This window comes from Lepisosteus platostomus, chromosome 2 (assembly GCF_059453375.1).
Source record: "Lepisosteus platostomus isolate fLepPlt1 chromosome 2, fLepPlt1.hap1, whole genome shotgun sequence".
Taxonomy (NCBI): domain Eukaryota; kingdom Metazoa; phylum Chordata; class Actinopteri; order Semionotiformes; family Lepisosteidae; genus Lepisosteus; species Lepisosteus platostomus.
The window spans coordinates 50,654,686-50,682,632 of record NC_142612.1 but is presented as its reverse complement, the minus strand read 5'-3'; the positions used below and the strand labels follow the sequence as shown (position 1 = coordinate 50,682,632).

Sequence of the window (27,947 nt, the reverse complement as noted above, 5' to 3'; positions counted from 1 at the left end):
CCATCCCGACACCATCTATATGCCTGGGCTCGGAGCAGCTTGCATCTCACTGTTGCCAGGGGCAATTAGAGCATTTTCATGGGGACCTTTCAATCAGGCAGACTATTTGAGGCTGGATTCTCTGTTAGATTGGTGCTCCAACACTGAACCCGAATCACTGTTGTAGGGGTTTTGTGCATTTACTGGGACAATTATTAATTGTAGCAATAAGTCACAAAATGATTCTTTGATGGCTATTAGAAAACCGACCTTGCAGGATAACTCAGAAACACATACACACGGATACTAATACACGACAGTACATTTATTAATACATAAAATGTGCATATAAACATAAAAGATCTTAAGAGTGAGGGTTAGCAGAATACAAAAGGTATATATTCAATCACGAAGAGTTACAAACCAAGAGAAACATACATTCAGTATACCATTCATTTATACCATTTTGTAAATGAATTTTGATTGCAACTTCTACACTAGATACTCAAAGGCAAGTATATCACTCATAGGAATTAAATTGATATCAGCTCAGGTTGAGGTAACAATTGAATTCTTGAGCTGTAATGCAAAATGTTGAATACTCATCCAATCTGTGTGAATTCAGATCTATCGCGGACACAAGGAAACAGCGACAGGCTGTTGCTGCGTCCAATCGGCGTCCTCTGGCCTGGTGCCAGGCAGTCGGCATGAGGTGTGGGAGAAGGAGGGAGAGATTCCTGCTGCAACGCGCTGGCAGTAGGCTCTCTGGCTAGTTAGTGTTGGTTATACTAGCAGATTGTGCACATGGAAAGTGACTGCGGGTCCAAACAAGTCACACTCTTTAGACGGGAAGAAGACTGGTTCGTTCCCTGATGTAGCGCTAGTCTTGAATACTGATATTCAGCTGTAGACAGTTCCAACCGTAGTTCACTTGTTGATCAGGCGAGCATTCGCGGTGGGTACCGGCAGTTCACGAGGCTTGCTGCTGGGCTAACCTCGGGCGGATCCTTTGGTTACACGCAGATGACCTCCATTCTCCACTCTTAGAACAAAGGAAAGTCCTGGCACTTATACCCACTGGCCATTACATGATTGTCCGAGATGAGTCTGAGACTTTCCTGGAGGAGCCTCTTTCTGGCCCCTATGCTGCCTGTTTTATCTGGAGGAACTACGGTCGTTCATTGGTTGAATGATCCGTGGGCATTCGAGACCCACGTGGGGTTACCCTGCCCTACTCTGATTGGCTGATCGAGGTGGAGGATGAGTAACCATGCTTTCTAACATTAGGGTTGTAAGCAACCTGGGATGAGACTCTCCCAAGGAATCCCCCAGACAGTAAGGCGCAGATTATTAGGGTGGCTGGAGAATCTCAGCCTTGGGAGGTGTTCCTTATCAGGAAACTCTATCAGCTAGAAAAACACCTTAAATGTGAACCAAATGGAATGGCCTCTCTATATCCAGCAGCACTGAGATGAGGGAGAGAGAGACTGGCAAGGGAGCAGAAACTTAATTCCTGCATTTGTAATAAGCCTTGATGCTACACTGTAAAGCTACTGCTTATTTGTACCTTATAATTGTATTTTTCTGTTGCAAACAGCGATTCAGTGGAGTCTCACTTCTCCCTGATTAAGCACCCTTCAGCACTCCTTATTCCACTCATTCTCATGTCCCTGCTACTGGACCTTGCCTGAACCTTCCTGACAGATTCTATCCAGAGATCCAGTTGCCTGAATCTCCTGGCAATCTCTTTCCCACTGGTTTTCCTGCCTATTTCTATGGACAGTCCTCACTCAGTGATATTGCAGCCTTTGCTTATTTCTTTACTTCCAGCCTACCTGCACAACTCTTTTTGTTCCCTACTCACTGACTCACTACCATCTCATCTCCCTGGAACTCCTAAAGATCCCGAAGTCTTATACTTGGGGCTCCACCTGTCATTTCACTGCAGCACTTAATTCAAGAAATTTCGCTTGAGGGAAAGATCACCAGACTCCGGCTCACTTATTTTTGTCACTTGATGCGATCAGATTCATTGGAGAAAGCAATGATGCTTGGAATGGTCAGTGGAAGAAGAAGACGAGGCTGCCAAAGAACGCGGTGGCTCGACGCCATCAAAACGGAAACTGGCTTAGGCATAGAACAGCTGAAAGACAAAGTCCAAGACCGGAAAGCATGGCGGGAGATGGCCTATAGAATCACCGAGAGTCAGATCCGACTGACCGGATAACATCATCACATCTGATATTTAATAACAGTGACATTATTTACATGTTTTAAAGTAAATAAAAGTAATACAGTCCAGCTGAGTATTATTTTTTTACAATTGTTTTACAATTATGTATAAAATAACATCTACTTGAACCTTTTAGTCATTTTAAGCATTAGTGATAGTGACTTTTTTATCTTTGTTGAGTTACAAATATGACACATCCATAATATGTAATCATATTAATGGTATTGGACCTGTGAATAAATAGCTTGTCTGTCCATTTCGTTCCTCTTTCTTCCAGGTTTAGATTTACCAGCACTGAAGTTCAAAGCAGCATAATTGACAATATCGGTGTCCTGATTCTGAAAAAAAGAGGCTCATTAGTTTGCTACAGCACGTTTGTATCAATACAGTGACAAATAAAACCACAAATAAAAAAACAAACAGACATTATTGTCATGCAAAAGAAAATAGTTTTAAACAGTTCTGTCAGTTTTGCAGATATTTTCAATACTGGTAAAGCCATTACCAAACATGTATACTAAATATGTGTGGACTAAATAAAAACACCATTTAGGTGGCAAAAAATAATTAAAAATAATTCAAATTACCAAAACTGACTATGAGTATTTAGAATACTTTAGAACGTGCGATGAAATTGGTCTTTCTCCCATGTACACATTTTTTGCATTCGTTTTTTATAGCAAATTCATTTTCAGAGCGAAAAATATATAAAATGCTCCTATATAAACATGTTTTATATGTAAGACCCTCTGATTTAGACTGAATTCTGTTTTGTTTTTTTTTTTACAATTTAATTCAATCACTGTTCATTTAATTGCATATTTGTTTTATAATCTTCCTGTCCAGGGTCATGCTCACATTGTAGATCGTGTTACATTCTTTGTTTTCACTATCCAACATTGTAAAAACATTACACAAATGAGAGAGAGACAATGAATGTAGTTGAAGTTTTTAAAGTACCACATTCAGGTAAAAATACCCTTTTTCCCCTTGTAATTGTTATTAAAAAATGTACTGTAAATGGCTTATACACAGTATGCATTTTTAGTGATTTCAACAGCACACTACCACGGCTTATTTTTGACACTTTGTTATAGTTAGTGAAAATTGGTTTTCATAATTGTTTTGCGTATCACAGATTAGAATTACAATTGTTTTCACTTAGGAAACTATTAATAAAGTATAAATATAAGGTATAAATGACCTTGATGATGATTCTACTTAAGTGCACAAATCATTAGAACATAAGAAAAATTACAAATTAGAGGAAGCCATTCAACCCATTTATATTTTGGTAGTTAAACATTACATTTTTGGTAGCTGTTTTGATTCAATACTTTCAATCCAGCCATTTCTTGAAATAAGCCAGGACAATGACGTAACCAAAATAGCTGGATAGCCTGTTACTCACACAACCCCTTCCATATAACCACAATTTTTAATTATATTATGATGCACTTTTTATTCATTATTAAGGCAAACTTGCTACCAGGAGACCTATGTTCATACAGATGCAGCCATTCAAAATGCGCGGGCGATACCGCATTATTTTCCGGTACGCTGTACGCAGTCTACCGCAAGCTACCGGTAAATATCGCGAGTTACCGTAAATTCTCCTATAATACGACAAGCAAAATAATAGTATCCGGAATTTCCGCAAGGTGGAGCTAATAAAGCTCAACCTCTCATGTTTGAGCTGTGGCCATCAAAGTCCTTAACTAAGATATTACTAATAGAATTAATAATGAATGACCTTGGACAAGCTGTAAGTGTAAACTCAAAGTATTGCCCTGGTCAACATTCTTTTTTTCATTGACCGTCTTTGTAAAAGTAACACCACAGCATTTCGCAATCACGCATTTGTTTCCAATCATGCAAAGTACAGTAATTTTTGAGAATCGATTCACCATGCCTTTCACATGCTCATAAAAGAGATTGATTTAGGAACATAAACATATTACCGTATGAAAACTGTACTGTATACAGTATGTATATGTATATTTAATGTCTTAACTGTGCCCGTTTAAGTATTGAATATTCATATCTAATTTTACCACTGAAGGGAAATCTTAGTAGCTGAGCATAAAAAGAATAGGAGCATACTGCAACGCGTGTGAAGGCCATAAACGATATTAATTTTGGAACATAAACATACAGTATATGGCTGGTCTTGGTACTTTAAAGAAAACATACACGAAACATGGTTTCATTATGACCAGAATCGGTCTTGAGATATTTTTAACTTGATTTACAGTATTTGAGAGGTATGTCTTAACACCGATTCTACAGTGCGTAAATACTGCTCACGTATATGTTTCTAGGTTTATATTATGCATTTCATACGGTAAAATTTCTTTTGAGCAACTAATAAGAAGCGCGAAACGGTATGCGTTTTAGTTTTGTTTTGTGCTGGGACTCTGCTTTTAACAATGTCGCCGTGGATTGATTAGAGATATCAAGTACATACAAGTCATTTTTTAAATGTAGTTCGTCTTGAAAAAATGTTATGAGTACATCATCTATCAACAATTACACAGGTTCTGTTTCCATATTGCGGATTTTGGTTACGTAATATTATTTTCTAGATTTCACGTTGTGAATATATGATTTGGGCAAACAGAGCCGCAAAGAAGTACATTATGGGTTGTTGTTTTTTTTTTGCAGTTTTATCTAGAACAAGCGATGCTTAAACCTTTGTCTGATTCTTGTGAAACTATCCACACGACAGTTACAGTACCTAGGAGTTGACTTCAGTGATGTCACTGATGGGATGTTTCTAAAAATCCATCCTCTGTAAAACGTCTTCTCTAGTTGTCCTGCATATCTATTCGCTAATGAAGCTGTGTGTTCTGAGCCTGGATCTCTACATTTCTGTATGAACCAGCTTAGAAGGCTAAAGACAGCTTGTGTTTAAATTGAGTGTAAGGTAATTTATGCTTCTAAAGTCATGGTCAGCATTTATTATTGTACTGTGCTGTAAACTTGTTCTGTGCCTAGTCACATTATTTTATAGCGTTTTTATAGCGTTATCAAATCCAGTGGCGCTGTGTGTTAGTTTCCTGACTCCCATGTCACATGGTCTGTGATTGAATCCCATGGAACTATGACTTTATTTTTTAATAAACATTTCTTTGAAAAAATGAAACGTTTCCCTTGGTCAGAGATTAAATAAAACCTCACTCGCACCAAACAAATTTATATTTCTAAATATCACAACATGATCGAATTTAAGTCTTTTTAATAACAATGAATAGTCACCTATGCGTTACAAAATAAACATTTATATTGATTTGAATCGTGTTTTGAACCAGCTACCAGTTAACATTGTACTTCCTACTTTGAAAATACCTGTGAAACCGGTTTAATTCGTCACAGCCAGCACTCCGGCAGAGAAGGGGTTGTACTCGTAAAGTAGAAGCAGGCGAGATTTCCAGCGAAAGACACCCCCCCCCCCACCCCATACTATTCAAATTGTATTACAGCATTGTAATTACACATTGTAATTGTATTACACATTGTACACATACTTAAAAGAGAAGAGAGAAAACGCAAGCCTTCTTCAGGTGTGAGGGTCTTCTGCTCAGAATGAAACGCTAAAATGTAATGTAGGCTCTGAATGGGTTCAATTATGATTTGGGCTTGATTAAGGTCGCTGCCTTTCATCTAAAACCCTACTTGAATCCTTCTAAACTAAAAATCAGTTCTAAATAAAGAGGTATCCAGGTAACAGTGAAACGGGCGGACAGTCTGGGGAGATCACCCGTTTTCCATGTAAATAGTTCCCTGGTTCCGCACCCCTTGGTGTTTCTCTCGCTCTCTCTCAGGTCACCTGATCATTAGCTTGAAAGATTTCAGTGCTTTGTGTATATTCTAATGGTAGTGGGGGCAGGGTGTGTGGGAACAGGTTTGGTTGAAATTGCATTGGAGATCTATGTTCTTCACACCTGAAAGATTTTCTCTGAAAGCATTTTCTTCGCAGTTTAGCCGATCTTGTTACAGCATGTTACAGTTTACTATTATTAACCATATTAATTTTAAGTGCTTAATGCCATTTTTTGACCAGGCACGAATATTCTTAAGTCCATATCTTCGCAAGGGAATCAGTGCGAATTGCAATACTAATTAAATGACCGCAGGCACTTTCCACCCCCTCTGCCAGCAGGAACATTCCTATTCTTAGCTCAGCAGCTCATTACAAACCGGGTTTTTTTACACAGCGATACAGCTTTGCGTTGTGAATCTGTTTTTCCGTGTTTACAAAGAAAGTGGAATACAGTGATACTACCTGCTATACAGATACATATGTTTAGATATTTAGACCCTTAAATTAATATCATTATTAATAATAATGATTATAATGATAATAATGATAATCGGCCAGTGAAAGCTCTGTTGTCCTTCACATCATTTTGAAACATTTTACCGAACCCAGGATTTTACAGAGAGGGAGGAGGCGCGGAGCTCAGCAGTACAGAACGAACATTCTGCTGCCTGGAGCGCTTATGGCAGCAATCGCGTCTGCATTTATAACTTAGTTTTTAAAATTAATCAAGCAATATGAAGCATCTCTTTTTACTTTTAAGTCCCTTAATTATCATTAAGCACAGCTTTCTCACCACTTAGACTATTTTTTGATACCATCCTTAGACAAAGCAGAAACTTGTTGTACTTTCTAATGACATTACAAGTGGAAAAATTACAGATTTTAATCATCTTTAATTTTGTTACTTTATACATTTTAGAAACGTTTCATCTATACAAACACCACAAAACTATTCTCGATTGTATTTCTGAATGTTATGATACACTTCGTTCAGTTTTAAATACATCTAATTAAGAAAGGTAGGTGTTAGCATAAACTATTAGTAATCAATAATATTAAATTTAGCACTGTAATAAGTTGTTGCACTTTCCCCCGTATCTTGTAAAAATATATTTTCATCGTTCAAATATACATTAAATCTGACTATCATATAATAAGTTAAATACAAAACCAAAGAAAAAATAGGGTAAAATATAATTCAAAATATTTTGCTAACAATGTTAACTGTTTATAAATAATAAAATGTAGTAACCAAGGAGTAGGATTGCACAGTTGTTAGTATGCTTTTTGTTTTGTTTCTTTTTCATAAATACAACAGTAGTACCTGATGTCTCAGTGGCTTTCAAAATTAAATTATGTATGCAAACCTTTGAACTAGAAAGATAACAAATATATCTATCCATTTCTAATGGTGGCAAAGTGGTTAACATTGCTATCTTGCAGCACTGGGGTCCTAGGTTCAATTCCTGCCGTCCTGTGTGTGTGGGGTTTGCATGTTCTCTCTGGGTTACATGGTTTTTCTCCATATGTGTGATATGACTCCCTCTCGCACTCCAAAAGATACTGGTAAGTTAATTGGTTTATGGGAAAACTGGCCCTGGTGTGTGTGTGTTTGTGTCTGTCTATCCTGTGATGGACTGGCGCTATGTCCAGGGTGTATTCTGCCTTGTGTCCGTTGCTTACTGGGATAGGCTCCAAATCCTCTGTACTGGATAAAGAGATTAGAAATGGATGGAAGTAAAGGCACTGTGTGGATGGAACTATACACAGTGTTAGAAACCCACTATGAAATGGCAGCATCTCACTGAGAATAAAATATTTTATAGTGCTGGCTTAAGGAAACAGCCTTTCCACCTCTCTTGCACATCAGTATCCATACCAAGTTATTTAAACAAATTGCCTCTAATTATAAACATCTTAATATGTTGGCTCTGTGGATCCGCATCAGCTATGTCTGCCCATTCCTTCAATTCATGTGCATCCAACACACAGTTCAATGCCAGCAACTACACATAATCTAAAATACAATCCTTATTTCAGTATCTATGTAAACATATAGTCTGTTAACTTCATCATCTTCATCAAAAGTATGCCTAACCCCATTAGGAAGTGTTCTTGTTATAAGTGTATTCCTCAGCTTTCCCCAAATTATCTTCTTCTTACCAACATCTCTAGTCTTTTATCCTGCAATAACTCAGCCAACACTTAAATCTCCAAAAGCTTCTTGTGTTAATTTCTTTAAATCACAAATATCATGTGTAAATACTGGCCATGTAATACTCTGCATTGTGGAACAATAGTTTATTTTAAAGGGAACTAGAGAAACTAAGAACTAGAGAAATCAAGAAAGGCTTTTTTTTCTAGAATTAATAAATGCACATCCTGTTCACTGGGGAAATTAAATCCACACTGAGCAATCTTCAATATGTTCAGAATATGACAGCAAGAATCCTATCAGGGATGCATTACACCTGTTTTCAAGTCCTTGCACTGGTTACCTATCAGATTTCGAGTCAACTTCAAAATCCTTATCCTCCTTATATACTGTCCTACAACTGTTATTATTGATCACCAAATTATTGTACTTAACATAACTTCAATCAGCCTTTCCTGAATGTCTATGACAGGCAGAGAGAGTGCTGTTTCTGGTGCGATCTTTTGCAGCTGACATTTCACTGTTTTAAACGAACAAGAAATTAGATTGCTCATAAATCAGTTATTCTATATAAACACAGCGTAATTGCCCTCTGAAAATCCTCTTTTTCTTGTTCGTTTTAGAGACCTTGATCGAAACTGATTTTAGATGTCAGAAAGGATTTATTTTCTCTGTATTTCCTACATTGCTTTGTCGAGATTTTAACTTTATATCTAACTTTATATCTAGGCTCAGATTTCAACTATAAATCGTACAGTAATTAATAGCAGTAAATACTGATGTTTTGCGCCCTCTTACCACAAAAATATATGTTTTGTAGTTGGGATTAACTTTATTTCGGACGTGTAGCTACTCCGATTCGGACACCGAACAGTTAAAGATGACGGCAAATCAGATACCCAGAGAGGGGGGGGGGGCGTCTTCTCGCCTCCATTACTAAAATGCCAAATAGGAGTGGCTTAAGCGACATACACAGTCGTGTAATTGACAGTTTGAGGTAGCCTATCGTGTAAATTTCGCTTTGTTGCTGATAGGTTAAGCTTTCGAAACTCTGCCCCAAAGTCATGTGACTGATTTTTCGCCCTGTTTCGTTGGTTAAACGCAATGATAACAAGCACCACCATGGTAACTGGGATGTGTAGTTTTTAATTCCGTTTGAATTATAACTGTACGTACTGTCTTCATATTTGGCCAGGGCTTTAAAGAGAAGGCGCGCCAAAAAATTTCGGTGCCGTCGTCTCCGCTTTAAAGGTACCCCCGTGCTGGAAGAATTTGACCTCAGACCTCGGAGTTCGCTGGCATTATATCCTAGAAGACACAGACTGGCGCCAGACCTGTAAATGCCTGATGAACTAGGGATTGGACAGTTTCCAAGTGCTTGTACAATCAATGGAAATGTTCAAATAAATGTGCAAAAGAAATAAACAAAATAATCATTTATTTCTTTATCATATTGGCTAGCTAATGTCCTCTCTTTGCTAGTTAGTGGCTGTGTTTCTGCGTTGGGTAGCAACGGGTGACTGTTCTCAGGCGGAAGATGTAAACAGCTTAATTTTTGTGTTAAATAATTTTTAAAAATTAAAATTCATTCTATACAGCAATCACATATTTGGGTACCGTTTCATAAAACTTTCATGCTTAAAATGTTTAGGGAGAAATGGAAGACTGGTGTGTATTTTTTCTTTAAACTATCAAGACCAGCCATACACAGTACAGTTTATGTACATACAGTAAAGTTTATGTTCCTAAATTAATATCGTTTATGACCTTCAGATGCGTTATGCTCCTCTTCTTTTTATGCTCAGCTACTAAAATTTCCCTTTAGTGGTAAAATTCCATATAAATATTCAAAACTAAGCGGATTAAAATGTGCACAGTAAAGACATTAAATGATTAAATCTTTTCACTACCAACCAATGCACCACGAGTGCCCCTGTCGGTCATTTTGGCCAGCCAATCACTTACCGCGGTGCCCTCCGGTGCCCTGCGGGTAGGTTACTGTACCGCGGGTTTTTACCGCTCATTTTGAATGGCTGCATCTGTATGTTATAGATTCTCAATACATTATGAATAATACTCTTTATGCATTACGGCTTTTAAGGCATTTTTTTATCATGTATTACCACTGATATTAAATTATAATTATTTCAGAATTTGGGCATTATTTTCTGTTTCATCTTGTGATTTTAACTTTGTATTTTAAAAATCAATCTAGTTTCATGGAGATATCCAGGAACTAAAAACATACCTGTGTATTTGACATGACCTCTGAGACTTGTCCTGAAACAAATTCAGTGATAAGGTGAGTTCAATTCACCTGATTTGCTTCATATATATTATACCATATATACATGTATATAGGACTCTATCAACTACAATGACAGTCTTGAAATATTTAATGTTTATTCCATGTGCAGACAAGAATGAGGCTTTATAAAAAAATATATCATAATACCTTGGGATATACACAGTTCCAAAGACAATTCTACAGTTAATAAAGAAAAGACAAAGAAGAATATTTCAACTTGCAATTTACATGCATTTAATTAACTTTAATTAATGTCTAACATGATATAAAAATGTTAGATATTGTTCCAAGATGTTGTGGTGGCACAGTCATTAGCTTTGCTGTCTCACAGTGCTGTAGCCCTGAGTTCAATTCTGGATCTGAGTTTTCACTGGGTGCTCCAGTTTACTTTGAAAAAATTGTCTGTGTTTGTGTCTTTGTTCCATGCAATGGATTGATGTCCTGTAAAGAGTTTACCCCGTCTTGTGCCCATTGCCTGCTGAGATAGATTCCAGCTCCCCTGAATTGCATCAAGGGGTTAGGTAATAGATATTACAAATATAATTAAAGTGGACAAATCACAATAATCTAATTCAATTTATAGATTTACTATGGATGGCTTTAGCATGACACACATAAATAATTTAACCAAAACTTTACATTACTTTGTCTAGAAAATACTAACCTGTGCTGTGCTCAAACTTCCTTCTTTTCATTATGCAGATGAGGACAGTGATCACAATGAAACACATAGCATTTGACACCAGCAGGGCACATACAGAGGGAGGAATTGTAGATTGAGCAGTAGATTCTAATACAAAAATAATCAAACATAAAAATTAAGATAACATTGTCAAGTTTGATCAGCTAAACCTAAAACAGTGTTAAATGAAACGTCAGCTGCATATAGTGTTGTGAACTTTAATTAGTTCAGTGTTCAGCGTTTGATTTAAGAGCTTTATAAGTTTTGATTTTCTCAGCTTTGCACCCTGAAGTATAAAATATTTATATTTTTTCATTATAGTTACAACATACTTTCAAAGAGATGAAACCATAAATGAAAATATGAAATTGTTTATACTTTAATTATTTCTGTTGACATTCCTGGCAGAAATATAACCAGGTATTCTTAATTTTTTATTTTTAATTAAAATTCAAGCTCTCAAGATAGTCAAGAAGGACTGTCACAAAGTTCTGCACACAAGTAAAGACGTGATTATCAAAATAAATGAAGTTCAAAGGGCTTTATTCCTATCTCTTTCAGTACAAATAAAAAATGCATTAAATGGTCAGCACTCACTAACCACACCTTTCACTGTGCTAACTTTTTAAATACCAAACAAAACCTTAAATACATTCAGGTAAATGTGAATTCTGAAGTCTTTTCCTGTTTACTCATAGGTACATAATGTACTGTGACTAATTACAAGAAATGGTGTCCCCTAGTGCCAGTTGTAGTTCCACCCCTTTCTTCTCCTATACTCAGCTAAACCTTTTATGGTTTAAATTCTGGTTTCTTAATGTGGTTCTTTGTATTCCTTGATTGGCATAAAAGTAATTCAGGATTTCTGTGTATAGATCAATCACAATCAATATATTTTTGTTTTAAATTTTAATGCAACAAAATGGGACATCAATGGAAAAGAGTGAAAGGCACTGTATATAATCTTCTACACTTGTTATGTACATATAAAAATATTTAATATGTGATATATATTTCAGAGTTCTTTATGTCAAACAATTAGAGGCATTCAGACTTTGACATCCATTTATTTTGAGTTTTTATTTGATTTTTAACTTTTTAAAGTCAGTTGTTTATTGTTTATATTTTAAAGTCAGTTGTTTATTTATATATGTTAAACATAAAACTTACCTGAAATGTCCAGCAGGGTCCCATTTCCAAACAGGATCTCCCCACATGTGGCCACAGCACAGTAATAAGTTCCAGCATCAGAGGGGCTGATGTTCCTCTTGGGGAGGTTATAGACACAATTCTGTGTAGGAGCCCCAGTCACAGAGTTACTCTCACAATGATCACTCCTGTTTTCATAAGTGTAAATTATTCCTGGAAGGGATTCTTCTGAGTCATGTCTGAACCAATAAACACTGTGATCTCCTGCACAGGTCTCCATGTGTATTGTACATTGGAGGGTTGCATTGTCTCCTGGCCGGACTGGGGCAGACACAGGCTGCTGAACAACACTCCTGCTTATTGATTCTGAGCCTACAAAAAAAAATATTTAATTATATTAATACCTGGTTTGCTGTATTGATACAGTACATATATACGGTATATCCATCCATTTTCTTATTGTGGCATTCAATTCTAACTTATTTGTTAAATGATATGAATATAAACAAATATTTATAATGTGACAATTCCAGTTAGCAAATTATTAAGTGCCACAATCTTTCATATAACAGAAATATCTGGCATGATTAATGCTGTATTTCGTCTTTAAAATATGCTATATAAATTTTAAAAGTCTAGATGGGTTTACTGACATCCTTTCATTTCTAACTTTTCTTATGATCTAATGATGTCTGCATCTGTTTCTCTGAACCATCTGTGCTGATTTGCACTGCAGGTTTACAGCTTAGAATTTAACCTTGGAGAGAAAAATTGTAGGCATTCATATCAGACAGCATTGCAAGATGTTCAGCTATTTTCTCTTTATAAAAAAATGTACACAGGTTGACTAATCTAACTGTATAGTTATGATGGTAGACTAGTAAGACCAAAGTATTAATATTAGGTAAGAATTTCCTAGAGGGTTGCAGAGAGAAGCAGGTTGACTCCCCCATAAGTTAAAAGGTGGGTTAATTTTCCATTATGATTAATAGTTAAAATTGGAGAAACACACTAGAGCTCCCATCTTTTGAAATTAGATTTACAGGGGAATCTAGAGAAGAAAAGCAAGTTACAAACCATGTCTGGTTTGGAAGAGTTTTACATGAAGTTTGGTCTGGTGTTAGCCCATGTTTTCAGAATTCCTGGGATTTATTAATAAAAGTTAAACCAAATAGTTAACCTATAAAAGTTTTTTGTTTTGTTTTGTAGGTTTTCTAACCTCACACTTACTGATCAGGTAGACCTGCCACACCATCTCAATATTTTAAAGCACAGAGTACTGTACATTTGTATAAATTCCATTTAATATGAGTAATTTAGAGAAACCTGGATGGTTAATTGAACATACAGCATTTGTATTATTAAATTATATTGGTGCTGCACTATGAAATGAAAACGTGGTTATAATGAAAAACCCATAATATTTAGAATAATTATTTGATGTTCACATGTATTTTTAGACCCATGTCATAATATACAGTGACACCTGTTATATATATACTGCCTGTGCCATTTATTTTTTACTGTACAATGAATTTTGTAAAAATGTATTATATCAGCCCTTCATAACAAATTGAAGAACCGGTCTAATAAAAAATGCAATAGCTCTAACAAATTTTAATAGTTTTCTGTCTGTTTTAAATGATAACTTTCTCCGTTAAACATTTTAAAGACAATATTTTGTTTAAATATAGGATTAAAGTGAAAAAGATTAATAAACGACAGTAAGCTTTGTGTACTATGATATAATAATAGAAAGGAGCATTGCATCCAGATTTTCTTATATACTTTTTTTTTTCTCTGTTCTCATTCCAATCTTAAAAAAGCTCTTAAAAATCTTCATCTCATATTTACATCTGCAGGGCTGTTTGTTAGTGGAGATCAAGTTCAAAGCTATCATTGTGTATATTTGAACTGAACCAAATAACTATTTCAGGCTTTTGCAGGAATGAAATTATATTTATGTTTTTTTTGTAAAAACTAATTTAAATCTCTGTGCTGTATCTTGTATCTGTACTACATGAACAGAGACGTAAACACAAAAACATTTAGCATACAATTATGGACAATATGTGCATGTACGCACATGTGAAAAAGAAATAACTACTTTAATTTCTACCTTACCTTTAAGATCTAAAAATGTTCCATTTCCAAATAGCAACAGGTCATAGTCACGGACCCCGCAGTAATAAGTTCCAACATCTGAAGTTTTTGTTTTTGAAATAATGAGGTTAAAACTGCTGATGTTTTTTGACACTTCAAAGCGGGTATCATTTATGAATTCTCCATACCGTGTAGCTTGAGATGAGTGAGCATACACTGTTAATATACACTTGGGAGCCTGTCCTGGGACCTGTTTAAACCAGGAGAAGTAATTAGCAGTGGAGTGTGATATGGAGCATCTCAGAGTCACAGATTTTCCAGGACTGGAGGTCACCAGGACATTTGGCTGGACAACAACCACTGGGCTCACACCTGTAGAAAGAAAAAAATATATACTTGCACATTGGAAATCTAATGCTGGTTTATCATTTTTGTTTAATGTTCACTAATAAAATTAGATAAATATTGGTTTGAGCTTTTTTTATGAAACTCATTAAATGTCTTTCCTTGTTGCTGCTGTTAAATTAATTATATAAATGAAAAGTGAAACAAAAATATTAAATAATTTCAATGATTGAAAAAATAATTGTAAAAATAAATGAGGTCTAAATGTTAGTTATATTATGATTAAGTATTGTGCATCTTATTAGTTTTGAATATCATTATATAAAAAAAATAGTGAATAATACTGTATAATCTACATAAGAAAAACATTTTCATCAAGAAATATGTTTTAACAGATTTGACTTACTTTTTCTGAACAGAAAGAGTACAAGTAAGCAGAATCTGAGCATACTGGCTGCTGCTCTCTGAATCAGGAGAAAGTGAGATTCCGAATGAAGGGAGTGCTGTGCATGTGTGACAGCTCAGGCATTGTCCACTACCCAGAATGTCATGTGTTTTGGGCGTCTGAAGTTAGCATAAACAAGCGAGACATTCAACACCCACTGTTTCCTACATTTCAAAAGACCCATTATGGAAAAAAGTGGTTATGTACAGAGAAATCTTTGCAAAAGCACCACTGAAGCCTTAGGCGCAATTATAAAGGTCCGTTTTCTTATATTCAAATCCCATATGGAAGGACCGTGTAAATTATGAGGATAGTGCAATTCTGTCCCCATTCTATTCACTCTACATTTTTTTCAACCAAAATAAGGCTGTAATTTATCATTTACTGTTATCACCTCAGAGTCTTTTACAGATTTTGAAGTGACAACAGGAAATGCTGACAAGGTGCATTACATTGTGTGATGCTTACTAGGACTGGTGGTAAGATTGTATGATCATCTTGCATTATTAGTACAATTATTATAAAACATACAATTATTGATAGTATTTCTGAGACTGTATATCTTTCAATTTTTTTATAAAACCACATTTGTTTCCTAGCATGTAGTACTGGAACTAATATTAAAAGGGCAAAGTAATAAGCTAAAATGCCCATCTTACTTTCTCACGTATTCATATGCCATGCTTCTGAGAAGAAGTTGGTGTACCTGAAGAAAATCAGAACAAAGGTAGAAAACTGAAGAAAAAAATAAATGGCCCAAATTATTTGAGATTTCATATGCAGGAGTCAAGGCTTCTGCATTATGCATTTCTTATAACTACAGTATAGTTTGTCAAAAAGGTCAGTTCAGTCTCCAGTCTGGTGATTTTAAAACAAGGGGACAGGCAGTTTAGAAAATGCTTCTGCATAACTCTAATGATTACTTGTATCATTAGATTGTATTAAACATAGCTTTTGAGGTGTGGTGGATATTTTGCGCATGACCACTGACATACTGACCTGCTCATTTTATATGAATCAGACCTGAGATTTCTCTATCATTTTGATGATCATGCACACTTTCTGTGAAAATGATGAGAGAAAAAGGAAATACATACCATTTGGCCAGTAGGGTAACTTATATCTAAAATCAAAAAGTATTGTAGGGGGTCGTAGAAGAATGAAATATTTTTCATGCTTTTCAAGATTACATTTTTCAGTTTGCAGGCTCTTGGTAGTTTTGGTGCACTCTAATCTGTCCATAGATTTGCTAAAAATTTTAGTAACCCTTCCTATGGTAAATGACAAAATTATACATACATACAGTATTTTTAAGCTTAATATTTAATTCAAAACCTGAATGCTCAAACTGAAGACTTCTAAGTTTCAATAAAAACGTAAACTAAAGAGAAAAAAAACTGACCCATTATGAACTCAATATTTGCTGAAAGCAGTTTGTTAGCAATTACAGTGTACATTTCTTGCAGCTACCACAAGTCTCCACCCTCTTTGGACACCAATGTGGTACAATTTTCGCCTATTGTTTTGTCAGATAAGCTCACACTCTCCCAAATGTCTTGGTTATTGCTTATATATAAAAGTTTTGAAGTTTTTGCATAAAATGATAATTTTATGATTTTACTGGACTGCTTAAAGACATTCACATTCTAATTCTTACAGTAATCCACTTCTGTATTAGCCTTGTTTTCTGGATCATTGTCCTGTTTGAAAGGTACATTTTTGTTTTAAGTCTCCAGTATACTACAAGTTTCATCTAGTATTTATGTATACCTCTATTTTGTTTGATCCCCTTTTTTCCCAGTCCCCACAGAAGAGACACATCCTCATAGCATGATCCTGCCACCATCATGCTTTACTGTACAGAGGGTGCTGATGTTGAAATGTTCTGTGTTTGATCAAAAATAATCCAGCTTCAACTCATCTGACCTATAAATCTTTTGCTAAATTTATACAGGATCACTGTAGTGCTTTTTTACAAACCCCTTGGGGGATTTGATATTTTTATTTTAGCTTCGTGGGGTTGGCCCCCCTACAAACAGCACAAATGATTAAACCTACCTCATCCATTAGTAGTGCAGTTTTGCCGTTGAAAGTAGCGTTTGTGCTGTTTTTGTTTCCGTGATATAGTGCCTTGTTTTATCGGCATCATGACGTTGCTTAGCATCACAACAATATTGTAAGGAAACTGAACTGGTCTCATTTGTTAATGCTACATTTGTGCTGGTTTTGTGCTGCTGAAAGTAACTTCCCAGAGTCTTTAATTTTGATATATACAGATGCAGCCATTCAAAATGCGCGGTACAAACCCGCGGTACGGTAAACTACCCACAAGCCTACGGTGCCCCGCGGTAAGTGATTGGCTGGCCAAAATGACCAACAGGGGCACTCGTGGTGCATTGGTCGGTAGTGAAAAGATTTAATCATTTAATGTCTTTACTGTGCACATTTTAATCCGCTTAGTTTTGAATATTTATATGGAATTTTACCACTAAAGGGAAATTTTAGTAGCTGAGCATAAAAAGAAGAGGAGCATAACGCATCTGAAGGTCATAAACGATATTAATTTAGGAACATAAACATTACTGTATGTACGTAAACTGTACTGTGTATGGCTGGTCTTGGTAGTTTAAAGAAAAAATACACACCAGTCTTCCATTTCTACCTAAACATTTTAAGCATGAAAGTTTTATGAAACGATACCCAAATATGCTATTGCTGTATAGAATGAATTTTATTTAAAAAAAATTATTTAACACGAAAATTAAGCTGTTTACATCTTCCGCCTGAAAACAGTCACCCGTTGCTACCCAACGCAGCAACATTAGTTGCCACTAACTAGCAAAGAGAGGACATTAACTAGTCAATATGATAAAGAAATAAATGATTATTTTGTTTATTTCTTTTGCACATTTATTTGAACATTTCCATCGATTGTACAAGCACTTGGAAACTGTCCAATACCTAGTTCATCAGGCATTTTCTTTTACGCTGCGGGCATTCTCCCGGTCTGGTGCCTATCTGTCTTCTAGGATATAATGCCAGCGAACTCTTGTTTTTATGTCCACTATAACAGACAATCTCCTTTGCTTTTAACCGAGCGTCTAACCCCTCTGATTGGAGAAAAAAGGCGTCCTGGTTTGCTATACATACTGTACCAGGAAGATGATTTCTTTCTATTCGAAACGTGTATTTTAAAAGTTTAAGAAGTAAAAACCTTACAGCATACACAGATTTCTAAACTGATCAGGATCGTTATCTTTGTCTTATCCATAATAATGTTCACCGCTCTGTCCAGCAAATTAATAATAAACTTTATTTTATATAGCGTTTTAAATGAATAAGTAATTAGATTGCTCATAAACCTAATCACTTTTTCTACATAAACACAGCGTGATTGCTCTCTGAAAATGCTTTTTCTTTTTTTTTAGGCTCAGGTTTCAACTATAGATCGTATTATTATAAACTTTCTTGGAAAAATGTCTTTTATGTAAACCATGTTTGCTATTGATTCATTTAGGGCTAGAATATGTTCATTGTCTTCCAATCGAGTCGAGTTGACATTAGAAGCTTGCCATGCCTGGACTGTTACACCAACGCATTAGCATGTTAAAGGGATTTCATTGAGGAGCTTAGCTTTCTTAACTAGTAAGTACTGTACTTCCTTGGTTTTGGAGGGGGGAGGTGTCTTTCGCTGGAAATCTCGCCCCCTTCTACTTTGAAAATACCTGTGAAACCGGTTTAATTCATCACAGCCAGCACTCCCGCAGAGAGGGGGGTTGTACTCGTTAATGTCTTAGCCGGAACACATCACTATATCTCATTTTGTATTTCTATAAAAAAATCGTTAGCCCAGCCTAACACTATTGTTGCTATTGTTTTTATCCTGTAAAGCGCTTTGAGGAGCACAGCTTTCTCACCACTTAGATTACTTTTTGATACCATCCTTACACAAAACAGAAACTTCTTGTATTTTCCGATGACATACAAGTGGAAAATTTGCAGATTTTAATCGTCATTTTCTGAGCCAGGGAAAATCTGATCATGTTTCTCTATAACAATAATAAAAAACTTTATTTTACATATCACCTTTAAAAGTGGCATCTCAAAGCAATACAGTACATGTAAACCACAGATTACAAAGTAAATACCCAGACAAACGCAAATGCGTTTTTAATAAAATGCTTTTATTCATTCAGCAGAGAGAGAGCGTAAAACCTGGGCGTAACAGCTGTTCCTTTTTCTGATCACTCGCTCTCTGGATAAACGTCTCACCTGTCCTGTTCTTTGTTTTCCTAATTTGCCTTCAGCAATCCACTCCTGCCCTCACACCTAAAGAAGACTATTTTAAATTTCTTTGCGCTGTCCACTGTGCAATTAACCCTTGTATGTGCTGTCCTTAAGGTGATAGAGAAAAAAGAGCTGACTGACAAGATTTAAGATGTGGCTGTCAATGTTGGATTAAAGAAAAACACATTGCCTGACGTTTGTTGCATTGCTTGAAAAATAACTTTATTTCGAGAGACTGGATACGTAATTCAAGTGTTTTTTTAACTTCCTGAAAAACAACTAATAATTTAACTATATGTGCAAACTTTTTATGATATGTCGTCGTTGTGAATGTCTGTGGACATGTGCTGGCTGGACAGTAGGCTCTACTGTACACAGAGAGGGGCGGGAGGGGGGGACAAGCCGATACATACACTTAGAGTTTGATTAATAGGTAATATAATGTAAAAATATAGTACTAAAAATAAGATACACTCTACAGACATTCACAACAGCGACTGTCAGAAGATAGGACACAGCGGCTCAGACACCCGCTGAATGGAAAGGGGCACTTTAATGTTCTGTATGGCTAATACTAAAGCCAATACTTTAATATTCTTTTCTGTATGTTTAACAATAGTGGGTACTGGCCTAATTCGGCCCTGCTCCCGTTGTTAGGTGTTAATGTGTTGTTGTTAAGTGTGAATTTGTACCTGTTTCCCTGAGGTTCCCTTTTTTCTGGAAAACCATAACTCTGGTCCAGATTGACTGTCAGCACCCAGGTCTGACAGTGCTGCTCCAGCAGTGACAGGTTTTGTCGCAGCCTCTGTTCTGTGGGCGACAGCAGGACCAGGTCGTCTGCAAAGAGCAGGAACTCGATTTCTGTAATTAATGCAGATCAGTAAATCAAGGGACAAAACAATTGTTGCGCCCGGCTCCTCAATGGGCTTTGACTTGCTAATGCATTGGTTTAACAGTCCGGGTGTGGCAAGCCTCTAATGTCTCCCGACTTCGGCAAAAGGAACCTGCCTTTCATTGGACGGGAAAGCAAGAGCCGACCGCTACGCCACCCTCGTGTTTCAAAATCTTGTGACTTTTGAAATTTACTGGGGGTGGACCACGTCTGCAAAACAATTACTTTTTGTCAATGAAAACCGGTGTCTGTGTGTCTCTCTGCTGGATGTCTCTCTCACTCTTTGCTGAATGAATAAAAGCATTTTATTAAAAACGCATTTGCGTTTGTCTGGTATTTAGTTTGGTCCTTTTAACTGTTTTTCCATCCACTGTATTGCTTTGAGATGCCACTTTTAAAGGTGATATGTAAAATAATGTTTTTTATTATTGTTATAGAGAAACATGATCAGATTTTCCCCGGTTCAGAAAAAAAGATCTAAAGTATACTAGTTTGTCACTCTTCTCATCCCCCCTTTGCTAAATGGCTTTTGAATAGAGTCACATGAAGGGAGAGGTGAAACAGCCCTACACAGCCCTGTCGCAGTACACTAATATAATTATATCTTATTAATTTCTTTAGATACGCGATTCTTTTAATACAGTCTTTGCTGTGCTCTTGTTATAGTTAGAAATTATGAAATGCCCTGTTAAAAGCAAGGGAGTTTTTATGTCCGTTGAAGTAAAAGAAAATGCCTGACAAAGTAGGGCTTGGACAGATTCCAAGTGCTTGTACAACCGTGCTAAAGAAATTATACTTTGAGTATACAGCTTGTCCAAAGTCATTCGTTATTAATACTATTTGTAATATCTTTGGTAAAGGCTTTGATGCATAAATATTTCTGATAAAGGTAGGTTGTGTACTTTTGTCCAACTGAGCAATCTTGCTTTCATAAAATATACCAACATTTTAATGACTGATGATTAATATGCTGTAATACACAGTTTAAATTTAAAAGCTCAAATGCTGTACATGAGAGGTTAAGCTTTATTGGCTCCTCCTGGCGGTTTTACAAGGTGATGCCGGATACTTTCCGGCATGAGGTCAAATGACGCGATTTACCCCATGATACTGCGTGATACCGCGACAAGCCCACCGGGGTATACCGCGAAATACCCCACCCATTTTGAATGGCTGCATCTGTAACACCTTCTTTTTTGGGGGGTGACCTTACCGAGCACCGCTACAATGTAGTAGGAGAAACAAACTGGTTTAATTCATTAGTACTGCATTTGTGGTAGTTTGTGCCAATGAAAATAACTTCCCAGCTGCTTACATGCAAACATAGCACAATTAGGTCACAGCCCATTTATTTGTGTATTCCTGGTCAATCCTTGGTATAGAATACAGCGTGAGGGCACACCCTGACATATGAAGACATGTTTATGAGTGCAAAACTGACCTGCTTTGTAGTTACACATTAATTAATCCAAAGATCTCATCCAGTCATTTGTTGAAATAAGCCCTGGTATCTTCTTCAAAAAGGTGGTTGGATAGTGTTACAGATTGAAAAGTTTAGGTGTTGGACACCAGATGTTGAAGGCTGCATGGATGTGAATTGCCTTGATGCATCAATGACACTTTGGTGTTGATTCAGTTTGATGGCTTATTCTTTGACTTCCTGCCCTGATCAAAAACCCTTTTGACACAGACAGTAGACAATTACCACACCATGCATCTGGCAACATGTGGGGTTGCCAAACTGGTTTTACTGGATCTGTGATTGAGAGGGCTCACAAATGTTTTGTAAGGATGAACCTTTGTAGTGTAGAACTAGCAGAAGTAAGAATCTTTTTATGGGGGAATAAAGCAAACCATTTTTACCAGTTTTTAAGGACTTATCTATTTACAGTATATTCTCAATTATTTCATTACTGAAGGACTTTTTTCACTTGCTACAATTTGCAGAAAAATGTAATATTGTAGCAGTGTTCCATACATGGAATAAGGAAGATATTAATTTCAAAATGAGAAAAGTTAACTATTAAAAAATATTTTCAAATATCATTGAAGTCTGTATTTATGATACAGTAGTATTGATTTTCAGAATTGTTATTAACTACTTTGGTCAATTAAATACCTTTCATCTCCCCAAGCGTCCTGGAGATTGTTGGTCTTGTGGCACAGTGACTGATAAAATATATTTAGTTATTTACAATTTAGTTACTAATCAAAGAAAGTTTAAATCTAATACACAAAATGTATAATTTTAACCTGTTTAATTTCAATGATCTACTCAGTTGTGGGACTACACTACTTTGTAAAACCGCCAGGTGGAGCAGTGAAAGCTTAAAGTGGCATGCCGTGCATTTGGGCTGTCGCCAAAAAATACCTGGTTTCAATTCCTGGTCAATGCTGAGGGATATTTTTTTTTGAATTATAGAATTTAAGTTGTATATTGTTTAGACTTTTATTAATTTTAAGCGGTTTATTACATGCATGTTAAATATTAAGCTAATGAAAAACTAGGTATATTCGATAAAAGCAAGATTGCTCAGTTGGATATATAAAAAAGAATTAACTATTATACTGTAGCTTGTGAATTTGATGTGCCTCTTTAAGGTTTACATTCACATAGAGAAAATCCAAAGGTACATTTTGGAAGCGGAAAATAAAAACAGTAGTATAAGGTTAGTACATATAGATGCAGCCATTCAAAGTGCGGGGTACAGACACGTACCGGAGGCAATTGGCTACGGCCTCGCACATCATGACGCACGTTGACGCAAAATACCGCGGTACGTGATTGGTTGACCGACAGGGGCACTCGTGGTCGTTGGTCGGTCGTAGAAAGATTTACAGTAAATGTCTTTACTGTGCCTGTTTAAGTATTGAATATTTATATGGAATTTTACCACTGAAGGGAAATCTTAGTAGCTGAGCATAAAAAGAATAGGAGCATACTGTAACGCATGTGAAGGCCATAAACGATATTAATTTTGTAACATAAACATACAGTATATGGCTGGTCTCGGTACTTTAAAGAAAAAATACACACCAGTATTCCATTTCTCCCTAAACATTTTAAGCATTGAAGTATTTAACTAATGTGATGCCGGAGTCAACAAGCATACTTTTAGAATTTGATTAAAAGGGAATATAATATGGAATCGCGTATCAAAAGAAATTAATAACAATATAATTATATTCATGCACAAGAATAGTACACGCTGTACATAGTCTGTTGATAATGTTTCTGTAGTGCTTTTTCAGCACTCTGCATGTGACCTTGCTGGTGGCGCTGTGGGTTAGGTTCCTGACTCCCACGTCACACGGTCTGTGATCGAATCCTGCTGGAGCCATGATTTTTTTTTTAACAAACATTTCTTTGAAAAAATGAAACGTTTCCCTTGGTCAGAGATTAAATAAAACCTCGCTCGCACCAAACAAATTTATATTTCTAAATATCACAACATGATCGAATTTAAGTCATTTTAATAACAATGAATAGTCACCTATGCGTTACAATATAAACATTTATATTGATTTAAATCGCATTTTGATTTAAATCGTGTTTTGATTTAAATCGTAAACACTTGTTTAAATATATGTGTTTTTTGATTCATAATCAGACAAATGCAACATTAATTGATATCTTTGTCTTCTAAGTATCTTAACAAACTTTCAGCATAGCTTTCTCCCAGTTTAGATTTATTTTTCTTGGGATCAAACGTGGAAAGATTAGATTGTAATCGTTTTTATTTTTTAAATACATTTTAGAAAAGTGTAATCTATGCTAAAAAGTTGTACATCACCTGCTATAAAGATACATATTGTAATACTTTCGGGTTCGGATAGGACAGACACAAGAACTCAGACTTGCGGAGTTAAAGCAAGTTATATATCACCTTTAAAAGTGGCATCTCAAAGCAAAGTAAATACCCAACACTGATTGTACCCATCTGTCATGCTAGTAAAGCACCTTGAATTGAATTGAATTGAGGGAGAGATGGGGGGAGGGTGAGCAAGAGAGCACAGCCAGGACAGACAGGCAAATAAGATACACTCCACAGACATTCACAACAGCGACATATCATAAAACGTTTGCACATATAGTTAGGTTATTACTTGGTTTTCAAAGTGCAATGAAATACAATAGTGTTGTTGTTGCTGTTGTAGTGTTTCATAGCCGTTCAGGGATGCCAAATATGTAACGTTGCCATAGCCAAAATGTAATGTAGTGGCTCTCTGAAGGCACCAGTTCTGTAGGGTTTGGGCATTTACTGAGACAATTATTAATTGTAGCAGTAAATCACAAAGTTGATTCTTTTGATGGCTTTAGAGTCCAACCATGCGACATAACTCAAACAACGCACACACACAGGTACTAATACACGAGGATACATTTATTAATACATAGAATATGCCTTAAACCTAACAGATCTTATCGAGAGGGTTATCAGAATACAAAAGGTATATATTCAGTCAGTTACAAAGTGTTACACATATCAAGAGGACATACGTTCAGTATATCATTCATTTAGACCGTTTCGTAAATGAACTTGGTTATAACTTCTACATTAGATACTCGAAACAAGTACATAACTCTTAGGAATTAAATTGATATCAACTGGTTGGGATAACAATTGAATTCTCGAGCTGTAATGCATTGAAGTTGAATACTCATCCAATCTCTGGGGATTCAGATCTCCTGCGGGCACAAAGAAACAGTTGCAGGCTGTTGCTGTCCAATCCGCGCTCTCTGGCTTGGTTCCAGGCTTTGCTGTGCGGCTTGCAACGGTGCGCTGCTGATGCTGCTGACCGGCTAGTTAGTGTTGGCTTTAACTAGCAAAGTTTATGCACAGGAGAAAAGATGACTGTGGATCCCAGCAGGTCAGGAAGAGGACTGGTTCGTTCCTGATGAAGAGCTAGTTCTGAATAGTGATTCAGCTGTCCGCAGTTCTGACCTGTTCACGAGGCCTGCTGCTGGTGCTAACCTCGAGTGGATCCACTGGTTACTCTCTGGCAACCTCCGCTCTAGACTCTTAGAACAAAGGAAAGTTCTGGCACTCGGACACACTGGCCTTTCCGTGGTTGTCCGGGCTAAGTCTCAGGATGGTCAAGAGGCGCGCTGCGAGAATGTCCTGCCCTTGGGAGCCTTCTGCTCCTGGGCCGTCCTGCCCTGGAATTCTCCTTTGAATTCCCTTTAGAAAAGTCTCAGAAGTCTCTCCAGAATCTCACTGAATCTCTCAGGCTGTCTGTGTTGCCTGTTTTTACCTGGAGGAACTTCAGCTCGTTGATTGGCTGAAAGTTCCATGGGCATCAGAGTCCCACGTGGGTTACTCGGCCCTACCAGTCCCTGATTGGTTGATCAAGGTGAGATATGAGTCACTTACTCCTGACACTTAGGGATGCAGTCCAGATGTCCATCTGGCACTCCCTAGACAGATAGGCACCAATGGATGACCATTGATCATGATAGTCAGGCTTAGCTAAGTGCATCCCCCTTTGGGAGCTGTCCCTTATCAAAGTAAACCTTAAATCAGCCTGCATGAATAGTTTCTCTGTGGCTGCACCACAGAGATGAACAGAGAAATGGGGCCTCATTTGGGAAGGCTCAGAACACTTAATTCTTTCTTATTAATAAGCCTCGCCGCTACACTGTTATTGTTGTTTTTATCCTGTAAAGCATTTTGCCCGGTTCCGCCGGGGATTCAAAAATGTTTTTTTTTTAATTGCGTATCTAAGGAAACAGCAGTATAACCTTGTTCATGCACAAACAGTGGCATGTTACATTATTAATTTGGGTGTCTCCTCTTGCCAGAAAGCTCTAAATTGCATTTTGAGAGCGGTTTTGACTTTTTTTAAATTGCAACCCATAAATAAAGCTGATACTGTTTAGACTTTTAATTATTTTAAACTGTATTACAGCAGCACAATGCACAATGCAACATAAATTGCAAAAATGCACTTGGAATCTGTCCAGGCCCTACTCTGTCAGGCATTTTCTTTTACTGTAACGGACACAAAAACTCCCTTGCTTTTAACAGAGTGTTTCATAATTTCCAACTATGAAAATTATTTAAACTGCGACACTTATCATCCAACCAGAGCTCGAAATATCACAAGGATCCTCAAGAGCACAGCAAAGACTGTATTAAAAGTATACTAGTGACAAACTAGTATACTTTAGATCTTTAGATCTTTAGATCGTCCTATCCAAACCCGAAAGTATTACAATATGTATCTGTATAGCAGGTGGTGAACAGCTTTTTAGTATAGATAACACTTTTCTTAAACGTATTTGAAAAATAAAAATGATTACAATCTAATCCTTCAACATTTGATCCCAAAATCCCAAGAAAAATAAATCTAAACAGGGAGAAAGCTATGCTAAAAGTTTATTAAGATACTTAGAAGACAAAGATACTGTATCAATTTATGTTGCATTTGTCTGATTATGATTAAAAAAACACATATAATTAAACGCGTTTGCGATTTATATCAAAATGCAATTTAAATCAATATCAATGTTTATATTGTAACGCATACTGTACAGCCTCCATTTCTCTATAAAAATTTACTCTATTACAAATTTACAATTTGTTGATAATAGAAATGTTAGGTTCTCTAAAGCTTTGTGATAGTTGACCCACCCAGGGAGCAAAAGATCAGCTGCACTGGTAAGATGCGACACCGAAGAAATGATTAATAACCTTTTAAATCTGAAAGGAGATCTAAAGGGATCGCCCCCCCCCCCCACACACACACACACACATGATAGAAGCAGGAAGCAGAAGCAGGGACCATTGTCAGAAGGGAAGAAGGTGACTATTCATTGTTATCAAAAATGACTTAGATTCGATCATGTTGTGATATGTAGAAATATAAAAGTCAATTGATTGTCCATAATATTGCTATTCTATTTTTTCGAAGAAATGTTTGTTAAAAGAGAAGTCACAGCGCCAGCTGGATTTGATCACACAACCTCTAGGTTTGCAATCAGGCACGAAGACCAGTGGGCTACTAGGGAAGTTGTATGAAGAAAGAGGCTAAACAACCCTACACAGCCCTGTCGCAGTACACGAATATAATCATATCGTTATTAATTTCTTTAGATACGCGATTCCATATTATATTAGCAGAAAAGCTTAAAACTACCACTTTTTCACACACTATTTCACGTTAGTTAAATACTTAGATGCTTAAATTGTTAAGGGAGAAATGGAATACCGGTGTGTATTATTTCTTTAACGTACCGATTCCTGGAATCTGACTGGCTGACACCCTTCTGAAGTGGTTCCATAATATCTGGTATACGGAAAAGAAAGCGTTGATAAAAAAGCCTGGATTCTCATGTATCTGATACAGGTATTTTTTAATACAGTCCTTGCTGTGCTCTTGAGGATCCTTGTGATATTTTGAACTCTAGTTGAATGGTGTTGCAGTTTAAATAATTTTCGTAGTTAGAAATTATGAAATGCCCTGTTAAAAGCAAGGGAGTTTTTATGTCCGTTGCAGTAAATGAAAATGCCTGACAAAGTAGGGCTTGGACAGATTCCAAGTG

The 27,947-nt window shown here is 36.4% G+C and overlaps 1 protein-coding gene across 2 annotated transcripts; it reads right to left on the bottom strand.

Annotated features, from left to right (window-relative positions):
- Positions 1-283: 283 nt before the first annotated feature.
- LOC148676420 (tyrosine-protein phosphatase non-receptor type substrate 1-like) lies at positions 284-18,386 on the bottom strand. Of its 2 annotated transcripts, XM_088607881.1 has the most exons (6): positions 15,184-18,386; positions 14,454-14,804; positions 12,351-12,701; positions 11,163-11,288; positions 10,439-10,470; positions 284-2,550 (listed from the first exon to the last, which is right to left on the bottom strand). In XM_088607881.1, the coding sequence occupies exons 1-6, from the start codon at positions 15,224-15,226 to the stop codon at positions 2,428-2,430; spliced, it is 1,026 nt and encodes a 341-aa protein (XP_088464007.1). In that variant the 5' UTR covers positions 15,227-18,386; the 3' UTR covers positions 284-2,427. The 2 variants fall into 2 exon arrangements, with proteins under 2 accessions (XP_088464007.1, XP_088464013.1); XM_088607887.1 differs by lacking the exon at positions 15,184-18,386 and having other exon boundaries at positions 14,621-14,795.
- Positions 18,387-27,947: the final 9,561 nt, after the last annotated feature.